Here is a 22088-nt window from a genome sequence, read left to right as displayed (position 1 = left end):
CCAAATTTCCTCAGACTCTAATGTTTGAGAAACTCTTTGGACCAAGGGCAAGCATGAATCACACAAAATTTACTTAATTTGTTTTAAGGATTCAGTTCAATTTGGGTTTTTTGTTTTGTGGTGCTGAGGATTGAACCCAGGGCCTCATGCATGTTTGGCTGGCATTCTACCACTGATCTACTGACCTACATCCTCAGTTCATTTTTACATTTTTATTTTGAGACAGGATCTTGCTAAGTTGCCTAGGTTGACCTCAAACTTGTGATCCTCCTAAATCAGCCTCCCAAATAACTGGGATTACAGGCATGTGCGACTGAGCCACCAATCCTGTTCTTCTCTTAACTGGTAAAAAGAGTATAGTATCACTCTGTGACTTTGCTTCTCTCAAAACTTTCACATGAAGGGAGATAGCATTTTCTTTGTGATTAAGGACTTACGCAGCTGATCCTTAACCTTAACTCTGGGAAGACAGTGCTGGTGATTCCAAAAAGAGAAATGGTTGCAGTAGTGTCCCTTATTCTACTTATGAGCACATGAGAATCTGAACAGGTTATCAAACCACATGAACAACAACAGGTAGAGCTTAAGCAGTCCTAGATACTTTGCTTCAGCTGTCTCCTAACACCCAAGGGAAAAAAAATTATGTAATGGAAAAGGGCTTATTTGGAGTAGGTTTAATGCTGGGAACGACTTATAAGTATTGAGTTATGAAAAATGTTTAAATGCCTCTTTTTGATAGAACTCAGGAAACAAAATTGGAAGCAAAAATTACTGAAAAATTTACTATTAAATTCCCAAAGGATACCTATGGCTCCATAATTTCTATAGAAAACAACTTAGAGTTGGTCATGAGAAATGGGGCCATGTCTATAAGCTTTGCTTACATAAAAGTTTTTGTAAAATAAAAAATGTATGTTTTCTCTGTCAAAGTGGGGTTGGGAGCAGGTAGCCATTGCTTTAAGGAAAATAAAAACAGGATGAAAGTGTGAGAAGCTAATCCTAGATAGGGAGTCAGTGGAGGTGAGAATTAGGAAAGGTTTAAATGGTCTGCAGAAAGAAGAGCAGGGGGCACAGTGGGGGAAAGATGAAGCTCCCTTGAGTTTGCTGCATCTGTAAATTTAAGAAACCTTATGACAGCTATTTCCCTTCTTTACAATAAGAGTCTCCCTGCCTCTCCCAGTCTTTCAAAATTTTTTACTCAGTTTTATATCTTCAGTTGACACCTCTTCCCCTACCTCAGGATTTACATATTTTGTCCATACAAATTCTTTACTTATGTGTCTAAAAGCATCTCCAATTGATCATGTCCAAAGCCAAAATTCTGATCTCTTGGTTCTCCCAATCTTCCATATTTCCTTATAAATGTCAAGGTCATCTTTCTTTTGTCAAGCCAAAATCTTTTGGCCAAAAAGTTTGCCTTGACTCATTTTCTCCTCGCCTGATCCTACACACCCAACCCTTCAGGAAATTTTACTGGTTATGATTAAAATATCCCTGGAACCCAAACACTTCCACCACTCCTGCCATCACCTGGCCCAAGCCACTATAATCCCTTACTTGAATTATTGCTAGAGACTCCCAACTCATTTCCTTGCTTTCACCCTTACTCTCCCCACCTCTTCCAGTCTTTTAAATGTGAGTGGGTCATGCTCAAAAACACCTAGTGGTACTTGTGTTATTCAATATCAGAGCCAAAGTTTATACAGTAGCTAATAAGGCCCTTCATGATCTGGCCCTCCTACCACTGTGACCTCATCTCTTACTATTTTTCTTTTATTCATTCTGGGGCAGCCACACTGGACTCTGCTATTTTTAATATCCATCAGCCTCATATCTATCATTGGCCTTTTCCCATATGGAATTTTTTCCATAGTTATCCGCTTGATTTACCTGTCTTGGGTCTCTGCTTAAGTGTTACCTTGTCATGTGGTGTTTACTTAAAATAATATTGAAGCCTGTTCTGGCTCTACCAATCCCCTTCCCTCCCTTGCTCCCAGGCTAAATATGATCCCCATGTGGGTAGGGCCTGTTTTCTGTTTTGCTCATTGCTACAGTGCTTGGTGCATAGTAGGTGCTCAGTATATATTTGTCAAATAAATTGATGAGTTAATGAATGTCCTAATTTTGTTTGTTGAATTATCTGTCTCTCTTGTTTCTGAAGTTTGAGGTCCTGAGGAAGCTCGAAGAAATAATCTGTCACTCATATTTTAGTCTGAATTCATTTATCATTGTCTACTTTGTCTTAATATAAAGCCTCATTGAAGAAACGGCTTTTTGCCAAAATAGGGCCTTGGATATTGAATTTTTAAAAATCAGTTTCTGGTGCTTCTCTAGTTACTAGTTTGTTCTTTTCTTCCTTTTAATGCCATAGAACTCTGACAAGCAAGTTGAAGATACAGAGTCTATACCTGGTTCTCCCTCTAGTCATTCTTTAAGTTCTCATCTTCACCTCACATTAGTCTGTAATCTCACTGCTTGATTAATGTAGTAGACCCCATCCTTTTTCCCCTCTGTTTGTCACTAACACCTACTGTTATTGACCAGCACCTGCTTGTAACGCTCTTCTTTAGAGTTCTTAAAACTGGATTTCTGGATCTTCTTCTTTAATGTCTACCCCGCCATACACACCATTCTGACTCTTATGTGTGGACATTTCTTAAGGTTTTGGTTTTGGCCATCTTTCTACATGTCCTTCAGAAGTCTCAAGATCTTTCAGGAAATCAACTACCAGCACTATATAGATGGCCCCAGAACCTATGCTGTCTTGTATCTGGCTTGACTCCAGTTCTTCCCCTTCCCCTCCTTCTCCTCAAAAGTCTATCCTATGAAAGATAAAGGCAGCCTAACTAGAAGACGGGGAGGCACTGGCATCCTGGTGGAGAGAGTAGAAAATCATCTTTAAGTATCTACTTGTTTGGAGGGAATCTGCATATTTGTTGAGCATCTACTAAATTTTCTATCTTCAAATACTTGTACTTCTCTAATAAAGTCTAGATCACATCTCTTGCCCCAGCAATAGTTATTTCAGATCTCTCTTTCACTCCATTTAATTTTAAAATAGATCACTTTTATGCAAAAAAAGCTATAAGAACTCTTCAGCTTGACTTCAAGGCAGAAAATTGGCATGTGTGTTAGATTCTTTGAAAGATATGATGAGATATAGCACGAGACTTAAGGATTTATCAGTTTAATTGAAAGAACAAGCCAAATCACTCTTGAGAAGTGAATGAATCAAAAGGCTAATCCCAAGATAAGACAATGTCTGTCACAGGAGATGTCACAAGGCAGATACCAACAAGTGGTATAGACCCTGTGTTTGAGGTCACTTTAGGGGGTTCATTGTTTCTAAATGGTTTCACAGAAAAGGCAAAACATAAATTTATCCTTAACACAGTATTCCCCAAGCTTTTAGCATTCTAGTTGTTGATTTTTGTCTTGTTAACAAAACATTTAAATAATTTCTCCACATTGTTCATTACATTGACTTTAATTTTTTTTTAAATTACATTTTCCTTGCCTTAAACCATCAAGTCATGAATTCACAGGTTTGGTGTGCTTTTGTGTTTAATGTACATTCACTTTCCTAACACACATGCAGTAAATATAGGCACTATCATTATGGTTTTTAAAAATTAATTTATTTTTTATTTTTTTCTTTAGAAATACATGACAGTAGAGAGCATTTTGACATATTATACATTCGTGGAGTATAACATTCTAATAGGATCCCATTCTTGTGGTTGTACATGATGTGGAGTTATACTGTGCATGTATGCATATATGAACATAGAACACTTATGTCTGATTAATTCTACTATCTTTTCTATTTCCCTCCCCCCTGACTTCCCTTCATCCTCTTTTGTCTGATTCAATGAACTTCTATTCTTTTTTATTTATTTTTTATTTATATATGACAGCAGAATGCATTACAATTCTTATTACACATAGAGAGCACAATTTTTCATATCTCTGGTTGTATACAAAGTATATTCACACCAATTCATGTCTTCATACCTGTATATTGGATAACAATGATCATCATATTCCACAATCATTAATAACCTCATGCCCCCTCTCTTCCCCTCCAACCCTTTTCCCTATCTAGAGTTCGTCTATTCCTCCCATGCTCCTGCTCCTTATTCCACTATGAATCAGACTCCCTATATCAAAGAAAATATTGGCATTTGGTTTTTTGGGATTGGCTAACTTTACTTAGCATTATCTTCTCTAACTCCATCCATTTACCTGAAAATTCCATGATTTTATTTTCTTTTATTGCTGAGTAATATTCCATTGTGTATAAACTTCTATTCTTTCCCCCTCTCTCTTATTGTGTATTAGGATCTGGATATCAGAAAGGACACTCAGCCTTTGATTTTGGAGGATTGGCTTATTTCACTTAGCATGTTAGTCTTCAGGTCCATTCATTTTCCAGCAAATGTCATAATTTTATTATTCTTTATGGCTGAGTAACATTCCATTGTGTACAGATATACATTTTCTTTATTCATTTATCTGTTGAAGAGCCCCTAGGTTGGTTCCATAGCTTAGCTATTGTAAATTGTGCTGCTATAAACATCAATGTGGTTGCATCACTGGAGTATGCTGATTTTATGTCCTTTGGGTATATGATGAGGAGTGGGATAACTGGGTCAAATGGTGGTTCTAGTCCAAGTTTTCTGAGGAATCTCCATACTGCTTTCCAAATCAGTTGCACCAATTTCATTCCCATCAGCAAGGTATGAGTGAACCTTTTCCCCCCAACATTCTCACCAACATTTATTGTTGCTTGTATTCTTGATAATTGCCATTCTAACCAGAGTGAGATGGAATCTTAGTGTGATTTTAATTTGCATTTGTCTAATTGCTAGAGATGTGGGACATTTTTGCACATATTTGTTCACCATTCATATTTCTTTTTCTGTGAAGTGCCTGTTCAGTTCCTTTGACCATTTATTGGTTGGGTTATCTGGGTTTTTTTGGTGTTAACTATTTTGAGTGTTTTATATATCCTGGAGATTACTGCTCTATCTGAGGAGCAGCTGGCAAAGATTTTCTCCCTTTCTGTAGGCTCTCTCTTCATGTTATTGAGGGTTTTCTTTGCTGTGAAGAAGCTTTTTAGTTTGATATCATCCCATTTATTGATTCTTGATTTTATTTCTTGCACTCTAGGAGTCTTGTTGAGGGATTTGGTTCCTAAGCTGACATGATAGAGAGCTGGGCCTACATTTTCTTCTAGTAGGTACAGGATCTCTGGTCTAATGCTTACATCCTCCAACCACTTTGAGTTGAGTTTTATGTAGGTGAGAGTTAGGGGTTAAACTTCATCCTACCACAAACCGATTTCCAGTTTCCTCAGCACCATTTGTTGAAGAGGCTATCTTTTCTCCTATGCATGTTTATGATGCCCTTGTCTAGTATGAATAACTGAATTTATGTGGGTTTGTCCCTGTATCTTCTATTCTGTTCCATTGGTCTTCATGTCTTTTATTTTGTGCCAATACTAAGCCTTTTTTTTAACTATAGTTCTGTAATTTAATTTAAGGTCTGGTATTTCGATGCCTCCTGCTTCACTTTTTCATGTGAGGGATTGCTTTGGCTATTCTGGGCCTCTGTTTTTTCCAAATGAATTTCATGACTGATTTTCCTATTTCTATGAAGAATGTTATTGGAATTTTAACAGGAATTGCACTAAATCTGTATAGCACTTTGTATAATATGGCCATTTCTACAATAATTCGGCCTATCCAAGAACATGAGAAGTTTTTCCATCTTCTAAGGTCTTATTCATATTTTCTTATGTTCCATAGTTTTCATTGTAGAGGGCTTTTACCTCTTTTTTTTAGATTGATTCACAAGTTTGTTTGTTTTTTTTTTTTTTTTGAGGATACCGTGAATGGGGTAGTTTTACTAATTTCTCTTTCAGTTGATTCATCATTGGTATATAGGAATTCAATTGATATCTCTGTGTTAATTTTGTATCCTGCTAATTTGCTGAAATTGTTTATGAGTTCTAGAAGTTTTCCAATAGAGTTTTTTGGGTCTTCTAAATATAGAATCATGTCATTGGCAAATAAAGATAATTTATGCTCTTCTTTTTCTATTCATATCCCTTTAATTTCTTTCCTTTGCCTAATTGCTCTGGCTAGAGTTTCAAGGACTATGTTGAATAGAAGTGGTAAAAGATGGCGTTCCTGTCTTATTCCAGTTTTTAGAGGGAATGCATACAATTTTTCACCATTTAGAATGATGTTGGCTTTGGGTTTAACATATATAGCTTTTACAATGTTGTTGGTATGTTTCTACTATCCCTAGTTTTTCTAGTGTTTTTAACATGAATTTATGGTATATTTTGTCAAATGCTTTTTCTGCATCTGAGATAATCATGTGATTCTTGTCTTTGGGATTGGCTTACTGACTTGGAGTTGGCTTATTGATTATCTATTGATGTGATTAATTACACTTATTGATTTCTATACATTAAACCAACTTTCCCTTGGATGAACCCCATATGATAAGCACGGTGGTTTTACCCCTATGACCAATAGCCCTGATAAGAGCGATTTTAGAGAAAGCAAAGTTTTTTTGGTGCTTGTGGTTTCAGAGGTCTAGTTCATACACTGCCAGCTCCACTGCTCTGGGGCCAAGATGAGGCAGAAATTCATGGCAGAAAGGTGTGGTGGAGGAAAACAGCTCAGGACTTGTCCAACCAGAAGTAGAGAGCTCTGTCTGCTCAACAAGGACAAAATAAACCCAAAGGCACCCCTCAGTCATCCACCTCCTCCAGCCACACCCTACCTGACCATGATTACCACCCAGCTAATAGAGTAAAATGGATTCCTGCACCAATTAAGTTAGAGCTCTTGTAACCCAATCATTTCACCTCTGAACATTTTTGTATTGTCTCACACATGAGCTTTGAGAGGACACTTAATATCTAAACTATAACACATTATATAGAGATAATTGGTTCTGGAAAAAGCTACGTAAAGCAAATTAATCTCCCTAAAATTAATATCAGTCATTCATATCAAACAAATCTGCCAGAATTTTAGTTTATAATTAAAACTAAAAATTATAAAAATAAGACTGTTTCAACACAGCTAACACATTATAAGCTATTATTGAAATTATGAAAAATTTGAATAAGCAAGATGTGATTTAATTGAACATTGAGTAAAATAGCGAAAGTTCTGTGGCAAAAATATCAATGGACTTTAAAATGGACTTCTCCTGATCTTTAATATGAAAATTATGTTTGAGATCGTATTATAATAGTTATCAGGTATTAGGCAACTCCTATTTAAAAGTGATCATATCTAAATCTCATAGTATATTAATATGAGTATTTAGTTGTAGATATATTAATCCAATAATAATTACCAATTCTCTTTTATATAGAGAGTAATATTTTCCTGAGAATATGTTTAGTTTGGCCAATTTCTCAGCCTGTTCTTTTGTATGGTTTCACCACCTTCCTCTCCAATGGTCCCAACCTCATTGGTACAGATAGAAGAAAACTTTTTCTTTTTTTAAAAAAGAAAAGTCTTTCTTTTAAAAAAAAAAAGTTATAATTTTTTTTATATCTTACCCAAGTAGGCCTAAAAGTCTTATCAAAACTTTCCATTGTGCAAATGGTATTGAGGTATAATATGTAGTATATTAAAGTATAGGTATAGGTTTTTTCCCCTCTTCCTATTTAAATTTTTAAAAATTACTTTTTGTACAATTCTTGAAAAGAAAAAAAGTTGTTAACTTTATCTCTTGAAATTAGTCCAATTAGTTCCTTTCCATGAATTTGAGAATCTGATAAGGCAAATAAATATAAATAGTGTTTACTAAGTAATTTGTTTAAACCAATATGAGTCACAATTTTTGATAGGTAGGTTTTTAGGTTTAATTTTAATAAAGTTTATAAATTTTCTTTAATTAACATTATTTTGAATATGAAAAATTTATTAGTGGCATTTAAATTAAATTATAGCCTATGATACAGTTTACACAAGACTTTTAAAAATGCCATTTTCTTACTGAGTTGCATGTATATAATTATAAAATTATTATACACATGTGTTGGTTTTATGATGATTTTAATAGGCCTATAAATGCATTTTGCTTTTGCTGTTTTGGAACTAAAAATGAATAAGTTTGTCTCTTTAATCTGAAACCTATGCTCTTTGTTGTTTTGCCTAGTTGCTCAATTCTGGGTAGAATGTGAGATAGTTTGAATGGATTTTATTTTCAACTGAAATGAGACAATTTCAGTGCTTATTCCTAATGCTTCTTTAAAAATGCCTTCTTGCACATGTAAGAAAGTGAACGTCACAGCCTTACTTCATCTCACTTCAAATACTAATAATGAACTCAATCTAATGGCCATAGTTCTAGTTTAAAAGACTAAAAGACCTATTACAAAATTGCTTATAAAACAGCCTTATTCTCTATGCATCATCTTTTGCAAAACCCCTGGTGACCTCTTGTGGAATTTTTGTGTTTCATGAACCTCATTTGACAAACTGTGTTCTAGGAACTTGGATAATGAATATGAAGATAATGTGAATCCCTGTACATAATTATTAACCTAAAATATTTTTAACAATAACATATCACCCGAAGTCATGTTACCCATACCTTAGAAAACACTGCCTAAAAGAACAAGTAAAACCTGGATATGCTGCAAAACTGATTAAGGGCAAGCCAAATGAGGAAAATATTTAGAGCAAAAGTTAACAGGTCATAGAATTTTATAATACATTGAACTGATTGACATCAACAAAGAACCCTGAGAGAAATAGAAATGCCTAACATTGTAGGAAAAAAAATAAGGGTAATTCATAGAGGTCTTGAACTGAGGAAGAAAAGGGTTTTGAGAATATGCTAAGGTTTTGAGGGGTGAGTGAAACTGATAAGGGTGATTGAGAGAAGATTTATTGGCAAGATGGGAAGAATCTAGAAGGAGACAGGAAAATACAGACATAGTTGTAATTCATGTCATTGGAAACAAGGACCGGACAAGAATGATGGCAACAGAAATGAAATGAGATGGTTATGAGACACGTGGGGTTATAGAGTTGATGTTATTTGGGATCAGCTTGAAATGAGCATATCCTAGTAATGGTTAGGGTATTTCCATACTCAAAAATTTTAGAAACATGGACTTGACTGACATTTTTTGAAAGTCCTGGTAGGCTGAGTTTTTTCCTAAGACTCATCAGACACTATTCCTGCCATGTCATGCAGGATATGCAACAGAGGCAGATCTTCTGATTTTTCCTGAAAAAGTTAAAAATCCAGCTACTCTGGAATTGTCCCATTTTAAACATCAGCAATTCAATTGTTTGTTAATAAAATAAGATGACAATAAGAGTAGGTTAGACATGATTGCCAACTTGCAGCTTCTGGAATTCTCTGGGGGCTTTTTGATTGTTTTTACTTTTACTTTTTATTTTTATTTATTTATTTATTTTTGCTTGTGCTGGATATGGAACCCAGAGCCTCACACATGGTAGGCAAGCACTTTACCACTGAGCTACACCTCCAATCCCCTTTGTGCTTCTTTCTAAAATCACCTTAAACTGCATCTCACACCAAAAGGAAATTGTCCCTTTAAGAAGCCTGTCTGTGCAATTTCTTATTAGCAGGAAGCTCATAGAAAGGCCTTTTTTATAGCAGCTAATATTTTCCTTTTGTTGGATATTGATTTGAAAGTTATAAGCCTTTCTCTGCTTCTTCCCAGCCAGGTCTCTAGACAAACTTTATAACTTTGCTGATTGCTCTGGACTCCACCTGATATTTGCTCTAAATGCACTGCGTCGTAATCCCAATAACTCCTGGAACAGTTCTAGTGCCCTGAGTCTGTTGAAGTACAGCGCCAGCAAAAAGTACAACATTTCTTGGGAACTGGGTAATGGTAAGTAAGGATATTATTTCCTCTGAATTGACAAGATAAAGGAGAAGAAAATAAGTTGGTTTGGGATATAATCTCAATCATCAGACCGTCTCTAGTATACTAGTCCAGAAATTATTTGGGATATTTAGTCCACTGAGTTAAATATGCATATAGTAAAAGATCAAATAGTTAATAAGGACAGTAGACTTGATGAAGCCACACCATTTGCATTTACAGTTATCTTTCTAAAAGATAAGGAAAATGGCACAAAAATGGGGAAAATATGGTCAGTGACTTGTGACTAACAAGTTGATGTTAAACTAGATACAAACTCTCAGCACAGCCTGAGCTTCAATATACAATGTTCATTCTACAGAATATTGGCCTTACAAGATGATCCTTATAAAATCATAATTCAAAAGAGCTATGCTCAAATATATTTGAGGAATGCTGTATGGTACAAGAACCTCTTGAGGGTTCACAATGTACATTAGCATGTAAAGTCTCTGAGAAGTTCTGCTACACAGAAATCTGTTCAGCATTATTTAACCTAGCATTTTGTAAGCTGTTTAATCAAGGTAGGTTTTTCCCCTGATTGGTACCCAGGGGCTCGTAAATACTGAGCCACATCCCCAGATGTTTTTACTTTTTATTTTGAGACAGGGTCTCGCTAAGTTGTTTAGGGTCTTGCTAAGTTGCTGAGGCTGGCTTTGAACTCTCAATCCTCCTGCCTCAGCCTCCTGAGCTACCAGGATTATAGACGTGTACCACCTCAAGACTGTTTTCAGGTGTATGTAACCTGTGTAATCATATAGGACCCCTCAGTTAGAAGAGACTCATTCTTGGTTTACTGTTCTGCTGTTGCCATCTTGAAACTTTTGATAACTTTTTAAAAAGGGGATTCACACTTTTATTTTACATGGGGTCCTGAAAATAATGTAGCTATTCCTGATTAACCACTGAATTATTTGTATGTGTGTTCGTGTGCATGCTCTATGCTGTGTGTGTGTATGTGTAACATCTGTTATTGTTCTTCCCATGAAACAATAGTCCATAGCAGAGTTTGATATTTCCAAAATTATGTTTTCTCAATAATATATATTTGTGCATGATATATACACTATTCTGTAGATTCCATGACTCTCTAATATTGAGTCAATCGATATAAGTTAGTTAAAATTATGGACAGTTATAAATCTGAAAATTCTGTTTCTCTAATTTAAAAAAAAAAGACTTTTTGGCAAAACTTAGACAAAAACAATTTGGTCTAACAAAAGACTTTTCTTAAAATTACTATTACAAATTTATTTCAACATTTTTGCTCATGGCCTTGCATGTCTGTAGCTAATTCATATTTGTTTGTATGTATGTATGCACATGCACACATATGTGATTTATATTCACACATAAATTTACTGCATTCCAGAATGTGAAGTTCTCATAAGATGGTAAAGGAGAAGGGTCTTATAGGGATAGTGTCCTGTTTTCTTATCAGTAGCCATTAATTGGAATGCAGGGAATGTAGCTTTAATGTTTCCCCCCTCATTCTTTTTTCTTTCATCTTCCCTCAGAATGGGAGAAATCTGTGGAGAGTTCAGGTAGAGAGCTGTAGCCTCTGCTGAACAGCACAGTACATGGTCTGCCTTCAGTCTGTCTTTATTTGTTTGCTTTGTAAAAATCCTGTGATACCTAAATAAAACTGTTTTATAAAAAAATCTCAACTAGTTATAGATAAGTCTAAAGCAATTAAAACTTCTCTATGAGCAATTGATGGAAATGATTCCTCTAGATGTTTTGGGATCTCTGAGTGTGAGAGCTTGTTAAACTTGATATTCAGTTGACATACTTGGAGTGATTTGGTGTTAGGATGGGTTGAAGGACCCATCTTTCTATATATTTTTATCTCTTCTGAGATCTTGCCCTTACCCATTCACCTTCTTCCCTCAAACTATGCTAAACAGCTCAGAGATGGAGCTAATTACTTTAAAAGAATGTTAGTCACTAAGCCCTTCAATACTTGATTCCTATCTTCATGAAGGCCACTTCAGGCCCTTAACGAAGAGAATCATTTATGAGAAGGAAAGGCTCTGTCATAGATAAGACAATAGGAATATAAATAAGAATAAATAGGAATATAATCAAATCCATTCAATGAGGTGGAAAGAATGCAGTAATGCTATTGAGAGCATTCCTGTAGGTAATTTTCTGTCTGTAGTCAGGAAGTCTAGAGTTAAGCTGCATTGTCAAACCCCGCCCACCATCCCCACCACCTACTCTTTTAAAAACTCCATTTCTATTTTTTTATATGATTTTAATAAATTATCTGCCCATCTAAGCTTGCCTTTTAGGAACTGAACAATAATCATTTTGTTCTTTCTTTAATTAATTTATCAACTACTAATAGTTTTCCTTGTGCTAGAATCATATCCTTTCTGATATCCAGTGTATTCTGCCCACAATTATTCCTGTCAGAAATGATCTGCATGGTCATCCTCTGGCCTAAATGTATTTCCCCAGGCTTCTTTCCATTTCTTCTTTGTAATCATATTTTGTCTTGGACAGAGGTAATAGTGTAATCTTTATGTTCCAATCTCAAGAGGGGCAATAGAACTAATCATTCTTCATCACTCATTCTTTCCATATACTTATACCCTGTTAACAAGCATTTTATCTTTAGAGAATATCTGGTGTTGGAAAAGCCAAATAGACATTTCTTTGTTTGCTTCTCCTAGAGTGGCTAAATTTCAAGTGACTAACCTACTTTTTTAATCCTTTGAAATTAGTGAATATTAAAGCAAGGTATATGTAATATCAAGAGATAAAGCTTAAGAATATTTAGGATGTCAAAAATCTATGAAAGAATGACTTTCCTGATACAATATTTCATTCTGTGGTAAAAATGTTTCCTTAAATATCCATAAATTATAAACTTTGTAACTGATTAATAGTAGGTGATGATTATACTCTTTTGTATTTCTGTTAACCATCAATGAATCAAAAATAAGGAAAAACTGAGAAAAATTTGAAGTGGAGACCCAAACTGTGGACATATATAAGAATTTCAGTCAAACTCTGAGGAAATAGTGTTTTTCTTTAGAAGAGAGAAAATAATAAAAATTAGCTTAAGATAATGTGAAAACTTTAATTGAATGACCACCACAATACATTATGAACTATAAATGTGCTTCTCAAACAGATCTGCCCATTTCTATAAGAAAGTAGAAACTACCATAATTAATTACTCAATCAGTATCATATATTTGTACCTACATCTCACCTATATATATTTACCCATTATTCTCTGATTTAAATTTCATGACTTAGGTCCTTAGAGCCTGTCCTTTGAGTGATTTGATAAAGTCAAATTTATTACCCTAGCAATTTTAGCCCTTTAGAGATGATGATTCTGCTTATTCTGGAAGTCCAGTTTTATTTATTCAACTCAACATCTATTGAGCTTTTACTCTGCAATTATGTGGATAACTGTATAATATATTTATGCACATTTAAAATCAAATGTACATTTATACATTTTGACCACATGTACTTGTGTATATATAACAATAATAGCCTTGTAAAAGCCAAGGGTTGAACCACAGTCCTCAAATACATTGCCAACTATTTATGAGCCTAAGTCACAGATCAGAGCTTTAGAGAACTGTCTTTTTAGAGGTGATAGTTTGATGGTTAAAGAAGGAGAGGAAGGGAAAAGAGGCTTACTCTTCTCCTTCTCCTCTCCCTGTGGGCTTCTCACCCCCTTCACCTTCTTCCTCTCAGTTCCTTCCCATACACTCTTGTCCACATGCATACTCTCATGGCATTTAGTCATTCTTGTGTTTCATATATATGTATTGGATATGTGCTTTGCAAAATATTATGCCAAGCTGAGGTGGAAATTGGTAGGTATCCTTTTTTTTTTTTTTTTTTTTTTGGAAGATATCCTTGAGCTCCTGCTCTGCTCTCTGCTTGGCAGAGCACCCTAGGACAGAGTTAATAAACAGAATCAAGATTCTTGTCTCCTGAAGTTTATTACCTAAATGTAAAAGCAGGATAATTTTTAAAACTGTTCAATCAACTTTCTATAAACTTAAAATGGCTCTAAAAATAAAAATAAGTGCATTAGTTAAGAAAGTTGACTGTGAGCCATGATGAAAACCAACTTCTTGGAAATATGAACAGCATTTACTGTATTGGTTTCACTTTGTATTAAGGACAACAAAAGAAGCAGTTAAAAGAATATTATTGTTTAACAAAGGTTATAAATAGACATGCCTCTAAAGCAGGTATACATAAGACCAATAAACACATGAAAAGATGTTCAACATCAGTGAAAAAGTGTATCAAACCCACACTTAGATTTCACTTCATGCTTACTAGGATGACCAGATTTTTAAAAAATAGAAAATGACAAGTGTTGGAGACAAGAATGACAAGAATGTGGAGGAAGTAGAACCCTGACACATGGCTACTGGGAATGTAAAATGGTACAGCTGCTACGGAAAACAGTGTGGCAGTTCTTCCAAAAGTTCAACAGAGTTACCATATAACCCAGCAGTTCCACTCTTAGGTGTACTGCTTATCCAAGAGAAATGAAAATATATGTTCACACACAAAGAAAAACTACACGTGACTATTTAGAGCAGTATTATTTGTAATAGCAAAGAAACAGAAATGGCCTAAATTTCCATCAGTTGGAATGTAAATAAAATGTGGCATAGCCATCGAATGCAATATTATAACTCCATGTTCTAAAAGGGTCATAATATTATGCATCCATCATTACAAATAGGCATGTCTATTTATAACCTATAAAATGTAATGAATTATGGTTGGACATATTCTATAATATGGATGAATCTGGAAAAGATAACATTAAATAAAAAGGACAGTCATAAAAAAACACATATTGTATCATTCCCTTTATGTGACTTTCCTGGATGTTTGTATTTCCATGTAAATTTTAGAACTAGCTTGTTAATATCCTCGATAAACCTTGCTAGGGTTTTAATAGAGTATTGAATCTACAGATCAATTTGGGGAAACTTACCATCTTAATTTAGTGTCTTCCTATTCATGAACCTAAGCTATCTCCCCATTTATTTAATTTTGGGGGGAGTACTAGGGATTGAACTCAGAGGCACTCAACCACTAAGCCACATGTCCAGTCCTATTTGATATTTTATTTAGAGACAGGGTCTCACTGAATTGCTTAGCACCTTGCTTTTGCTGAGACTGGCTTTGAATTCATGGTCCTCCCATCTCAGCCTCCCGATTGATTAATTTTTAATTTCTCTAATCAATATTTTCTAGCTTTCAGCATATACAATTTGCATTGCTTTTGCTAGGTTTATTTTTAAGTATTATTTTTAATGCTAATATGAATGGAATCATTTTCTTAATTTCATTTTTGAACTGTGTATTGCTAGTATTTAAAAATAACAATTTTATAAATTGTTCTTATATTCTCCAACCTTGCTAAACTTGTTTTTATATATTTAAATTTTTCCCCACACGTGTGGATCCCTTAGGATTTTCTGCAAAAAGGATCATGTTGTTTGAGAGTAACGACAGCTTTATTTCTTCCTTTCCAGTTAGGATGCTTTTAATTTCTTTTCCTTGAGAAATTGCACTGGCTAGAACATCTAGTACAAATGTTGACTGTTAGTGGCAAGAGCACATTTTTGCCTTGTTCCCAATCTTAGTGGAAAACATTCAGTATCTCATCATTAGGTATGATGATATTAACTGTAGGTTTTTTCTAATATCCCTTATCAGGCTGAGGGTTCCTTCTATTCATGGTGCATTGAGAGTGCTTATTGGGAATGGTGGTGACTTTTTCCAGCTGCTTTTGTTCCCATCTATTGAGATGATAATGTGATGATATTGGTCTTTCATTCTATCAATATAGTAATTTATATTAATTGGGTTTTGATATTAAGTCAACCTTGCATTCTGGCATAAATCCTATTGGGTCATGGTTTATGATACTCTTTCTGTGTTGCTGGATTTGATTTGTAAATATTTTTTGAATGGGGATTTTTGCATCTATATTTAAGAGACATATTCATCTTTAGTTTTCTCATAATGGCTTTGGAATGGGAATAATATGAGTTGAGAAGTGTGACCTCTTTCTCTATATTCTGGAAGAGTTTATGAAGGATTGGTATTTCTTCTTTAAACATTTGATGGAATTCACCAATTAATGTACCTGGGTCTGGGCTTTCTTTATGAAAACATTTTTTTAATTACTAATTCATTGATTTTTATTGTTATATGTCTATTTATATTTCTTGAGTCAGTTTTAATAAATTGTGTCTTTCTTGAAATTTTTGCATTTTACCTAAGCTGTCTAAATTAGTGATATAAAGTTGTACATAGTATTTCCGTATCAATTTAATCACTACGAAGTTCTTTATGGTGTTTCCTCTTTTATTCCTAATTTTGGTAGTCAGTGGCCTCTTCTTTTTCCCTTGGTGGCTCTGTGCCTAATCGTGTGTCAATTGTGTTGTCATTTTAAAGAACCAATTTTGCTTTCATTGACTTGTCTCTATTTTTGAATACTATTGATTTCCACTCTAATTTTTTTATTATTATTTTATTCCTTCTTCTTATTTTGGATTTAGTTTTCTCTTATTTTTCTCATTCTTACAGTAGAATCCTTGGTTGTTGGTTTGAGATCATTCCTCATTTCTGACTATAATATTTTCCCTAGCCACTGCTTATGCTGCATCCCATATGTTCATATGTTATATTTTTATTTCACTCCAGTCTAAATATTTTTATTTCCTTGTGATTTCTTCTTTGACCCATGGATTATTTGTTTCGTTTTCAAATAAATTTCTCAAATTTCGGGTGTTGGATTCTAGTTTAATTCAGCTGTGGTCAGAGCATATACATTGCATGATTTTAATCCTTTAAAATTTATGAGATTTGTTTTATGGCTTAGCATGTGGTATATATGGAAGCATGTTCTACCCTACATTGGAAGAGTGTATCCTGCTGTTGTCCAGTAGAATGTTCTATAGATCAAGCAGTTCATTAGCCAATGATGATACTCAACTCTTTTATATCTTAGATGATTTTCTGTCCAGTTGTGTTATCCATTATAGAGAATGTAATACTAAGTATCCTTGTAATATTTTTGAATTTTCTATTTCTCCAATTTTTTCAATTTTGCTTCCTGTATTTTGGTGTTTTTGTTAGGTATGTCTATATCTTCCTGAAAAAATTGAGGTCTTTATTCTCATTACCAGATATTGTTTTATCATTATAAAATGTTCTACAATGTTTCTAGTAACATTTGTTCTTAAAGTCTATTTTGTCTGATATTCAGAAGTGTAGTTGTTCCCACTGTCTTGATAGTTACTGTTTGCATGATATTTCTTCTTTTCCATCCTTTTGCTTTCAATCTATTTGTTTATTTGAATCTGAAATGTGTCACTCTGTTAGGATTTTGTTTTTGTTTTAATTCGGCATGACAATTTCTAATTTTAATTATAGCATTAAATCAATTTGCATTCAATATTGTCTATATGGCTGATTTACATACGCCACCTTGCTATCTTTTTTCTATTTATCTCATGTTTTGTTTGTTTCTCTGTCTCTCTGTTACTGCTTTTCTTATGCAAAAGAAATATTATCTAAAGTACCACTTTCATTTTTTGTTTTGTTATTTTCCTAGTAGTTTCTTGGTATAATTCATCTTAACTCATTACCATCCACTTTAGAGAAATACTAACTTAATTTTAGGTTAATATAGAAACTTTGTTCAAGTATAGTTCCATTTATCCCCTCCTCTGTGCCATTATTATTCTAAATATTGCATCTTTGTATGATAAAGACCAACAACACTTTATCTATTTGTTTTGTGCAAGTGTCTTTTAAGTCACTCAAGAGAAGAACAAAGTCATGTATATTCTCAACTTTTATATTTACCTGTATAACTACCTATACTGATGTTGTCTATTTGTGTGGTTTTGAATTGCCATATGTGGCATTTCCTTTCAATCTGGACTTCCTTTTTATTTATTTATTTGTTTGTTTGTTTGATTATTTATTTATTGTGGTACTGGGGATTGAACCCAAGGCCTTGTGCATGCACGGCAAGCACTCTAACAACTGAGCTGTCCAGCCCTCCTTTTTAATTTCTTATAAGACAGATTTGCTCACATGTTTTTCCTGGAATATATAAATTTTGCATTCAGTTCTGAAGAATGCTTTGCTGCATGTAGAATTCTGGTTAACAGGGTTTTTTCTTTCAGTATTTTGAATGTGTCATCCCGCTCTCTTAAGGCCTCCATTGTTTCTGGCAAAAGCTCAGCCATTAATCTCATTGTGTTCTCTTGCTTATGATGAGTCAGTTCAATTCAAGAATCTGCCTTCTTTTCTATGGTTTATTTCTCTTATATTCCTATTTGATAAGTCAATAACATTATGCTTTCCTTTCATTCTTCATTATTCTCTTTAGTTCTTTGAATATATTTATAATAGAAATTTTGAAGTCCTTGTTTGCCGAGTGTAACAGTAAGACCTCTTAAGAAATAATTTCCTAGAACAGTCCTCCCCCTCCCAATATTTGGGTTACACTTTCCTATTTCTATGCATGTCATAATTTTTTGTTGAAAATACTATATTTTAGATAATATGTTGGAGAACCTCTAAATTATAAATCCTCCATACCAGAGATGTTTTTATTGTTTCTTTTTGTTTGTTTGTTTAGAAACTTACATGGACTAATTATATAGAGTCTGTCTCTCTCACATTATATAGCTACTGATAATTCTACATTTTTTAAATTTATAATTTAAAAACATTTTTAAGGCCAGTTTCTAGGTATTCCCTCTAGCCCACTCTAAATTGAGGACTCTTCATCAAACAATGGATGAAATTCTCATCTCTGCAGGCCTTCCAGAGTTAGAAGAGATGGTGTGAAGAAGGCATATCACAATATAGCTTAATTGTGGGTCAATGTTTGATCAGAGATTGTGCTTCCATCTTTTGCCAGTAGATTGTAGGTGGATTGTGGAGAGGGGGGAGTATAGTCAACATTTAGGCAGTTTACAGGTCTGACTGGTATACTTGTGTATGTGTGTGTGTGTGTAAACTTCCTTCTCCTTTCTGTTATAAAGATAGCAATCAGTGAATTTAGGGCCGACCCTAATCCAGTGAGACTGCATATTAATTGATTACATCTTCAAGGACCCTATTTCCAGATAATGTCATGTTCTGAAGTTCTGGTAGACATAAATTTTGGGGGACACTATTCAATCTGGTATACCATTCATTATGAAGTATTGCCTGAAAATCAGCATGGTCTCCTTTGTGGATTAGGTGATCTTTTGTGAAGATTGCTTTGAAATGAGTGAAACGGTAAGAGGACACTGATAAATTGACTTCTTTCCTGGGATAGTTCTTCAATTTATATATACCACACTTCCTTTCTTTGGTTATTTTATTCATTCTGTTAAGGAAAATGCAGAGGTCTGTGGACAGGAAAGGGTTGGCAGAGTCTGGCTCTTCTCAAAGCTAACTTACATGTCTATTTTTAACCTAGAGCCAAATAACTATCGGACCATGCATGGCCGGGCTGTGAATGGCAGCCAGTTGGGAAAAGATTACATCCAGCTGAAGAGCCTCTTGCAACCCATCCGGATTTACTCCAGAGCCAGCTTATATGGCCCTAATATTGGGCGTCCAAGGAAGAACGTCATTGCTCTCCTAGATGGGTATGACACATTATTTAGGTTTCCTTATGACATTGTTCATTAAATGTAATGATCTAAAGTATTTGTACTTTTTCCTGGTTATATTCAATCTTAAGAGTAAAGGAGATTTTTTTTTCCATAATGGCTTACTCCAGTCTAAACTAGGGATTATTCATCAAACAATGGAAGAACTTCCATGGTCAGAAGAGAGTGGTATGATGGGGGAGACACATCACAATCTCTAGGATGGATTGGAAGGGATGCATTGTTTGAAAATGACATTTAATTATAGCATTACATACCATCATTTTGAATTTTATAAAAAGCAAAGCAGAGCAAAACAAAACTTTATTCTAATGGCCTCTATAAAAAGTAAAGTTTGACAAGCAGAGCTAGGTTAAAAAAGTTGAAAAGCACTACAAATATTTGTAGATTAAAGAACAACTGAACTGGTAGATTTATTAGCAGATATTCTGGAGAATTGCTACCACTTGATTTCTTTGGTTTTGAATTAATCTTACAATCATTTTTTAAAGCTTCTTCCTCAATCCTGGTGGTGGACCAGACTTGATCTGGATAATCTGTGTACATTGGGACCAATCATTCAGGGTCAGAGGAAATGCCTGACCATGAATTTATTACCAATAAACATGTAGAATTACATTACAGGGAGCCACTGTGGTGTGAGGAAGGCTGAAGATAGATACAACTTTAATCAAGATCCAAATTAGAGACTAGAGCCGGAGGGGTGGGAGCAAAATGAGATTGGGGGATTTAGGAGTTCTTCTGGAACACAGTACCCTGTGTACCAAGGCACACATTGTAAATGGCATTTTGCAATAGTCGGGAATAGGATAGGTTATTCCTACAAATCAAAAATAAGTAAGACTTTTTCTAATGATGTGCACAGACCAAGTGAAGTTAGAGAAATGATATACAAGTAGAAACAGAGATATACAAGGAAAGGGAAAACTTTGTCTCCTGAATGGCACTTATAGCTTGACAGCCCTTGTGATTTCTCTTTTTTTGGTTCTTGATAGAAGCTTATAAAAAGATTAAACATTACTGAAGGTTTGAAAAGGCAAAAGGATTCATACTGTAGCAACATTAACAAATTGATATTTAATTTTAGGTGTTTTTCTCACCCAAGTCCCTGGGGCTGGTGGAATTTGGGTTTCCTCTACATGATGCAGGTTGGCTGTGAAATAAAGCTAAGAAAAGAAGGTGAAAAAAAAAAAAAGCACACAGAAAGTAATTTTGAAAAGGGAGGGTGGGACGACTCTTTGACCTTAGGGGTGGAGCTTCCACACTGGAAAGAGACAGCAAGACCCCACGTTTGCTTTTTTATATGAGAGAAGCATCAAAGGTTTTTCCATAGAATGTTCTTTGCCTTTTAAGTTAGGAGGCCCAATGGGTTACTCCCAACTCTGGAGCTACTGCAGCTCTCTCCCTGGCCCAGCAAAGACTGAGGTCATGTGCATTGTGTAATCCATTAAGTGGGAGGAGCCACTACTGGGAGCTAGCTGGGCCGGTGACCTGAGCTGGGTTCACAAGCGCTGGCTACATCAATAACTAGAAAATGGGAAAGAAGCTCCCAACACACAGAAATACCTTTTACTTGCAGGAATCAGGGACGGCTCTTGACCTTAAGGGTCTGTTGGAAAGAGAGAGACTATGCCACCATCCTATTTATTGAAGAAACCCAAATGAGGCAAGGGATTGGGTTTCAGGAGGGTGTATCCCATCTCATTGAGTGACACCCACTCCCAGAGCTTCATTCCCAGGCTGAGCGGAGGTGAGGTCCACCTGAAGCCAGTTCAACACCTCCATCGCTCAAGGCTAAGGGTGTGTGCTAATCTCCTTTGTGGCTACCCACAAGCTACAAAATAACTTGCAATGCCAAACCAAATCTCCTGGCTCAAGGCTGAGTGAAGACACTCAAATAGTTCAAGGGTAGCCACCCTTATTTCAATGCCCCTGTCTTCCCCACCCTTCTCTTCTTGCCTTCTGTTATGATTTAGATATGAGGTGTCCCTTAAAAGCTCATGTGTGAGAATGGACAAAGGCTTAGAGGTGAAACAAATGGGTTAGAAGAGCATTCACCTAATCAGTGTGTCAATCTATTGATATGAATTAGCTTGTAGGCATGTGGGGTGTGGCTGGAGGAAGTAGGTCACTGGGAGCATGCCTTTGGGGTTTATATTTTATCCCTTGTGAGAGGAGCATTCTCTCTTTCTCCCCCACCCATTCCTGATTTCCTGATTCTCCTGTCCTGCAGTGCTTTCTTCCTCCACACCCTTCCCCCATGATTTCTGCCTCCCCTCAGGCCCAGAGCAATGGAGTCAGCCATCTGTGGACTGAGACCTCTAAAACCACCTGTGCCAAATACAGTTTTCTTCCTCTAAAATTGTTCTTGTCAGGTCTTTTGGTCACAGCAGCAGCAACAACAACAACAAGAACAAAAAGCTGACTGAAACACCTTTCATCTCATGAGC

The 22088-nt window shown here is 35.2% G+C and overlaps 1 protein-coding gene across 3 annotated transcripts in view; it reads left to right on the top strand.

Annotated features, from left to right (window-relative positions):
• Hpse2 (heparanase 2 (inactive)) overlaps nucleotides 1–22088 on the top strand; it is a 649448-nt gene that overhangs the window by 383562 nt on the left and 243798 nt on the right. For 2 of the 3 annotated variants that reach the window (XM_076834902.1, XM_076834901.1), the window contains one exon: nucleotides 19443–19614. In XM_076834902.1, coding sequence (XP_076691017.1) covers nucleotides 19443–19614 — 172 coding nt within the window. Of the gene's footprint in view, nucleotides 1–9736; nucleotides 9911–19442; nucleotides 19615–22088 lie in introns of all 3 variants that reach the window. The other variant, XM_076834899.1, reaches the window with a different exon arrangement.

This window comes from Callospermophilus lateralis, chromosome 15, assembly GCF_048772815.1.
Source record: "Callospermophilus lateralis isolate mCalLat2 chromosome 15, mCalLat2.hap1, whole genome shotgun sequence".
Lineage (NCBI taxonomy): Eukaryota > Metazoa > Chordata > Mammalia > Rodentia > Sciuridae > Callospermophilus > Callospermophilus lateralis.
The sequence above is the reverse complement of the archived record's forward strand: the minus strand, read 5'-3'. Positions and strand labels throughout refer to the sequence as shown.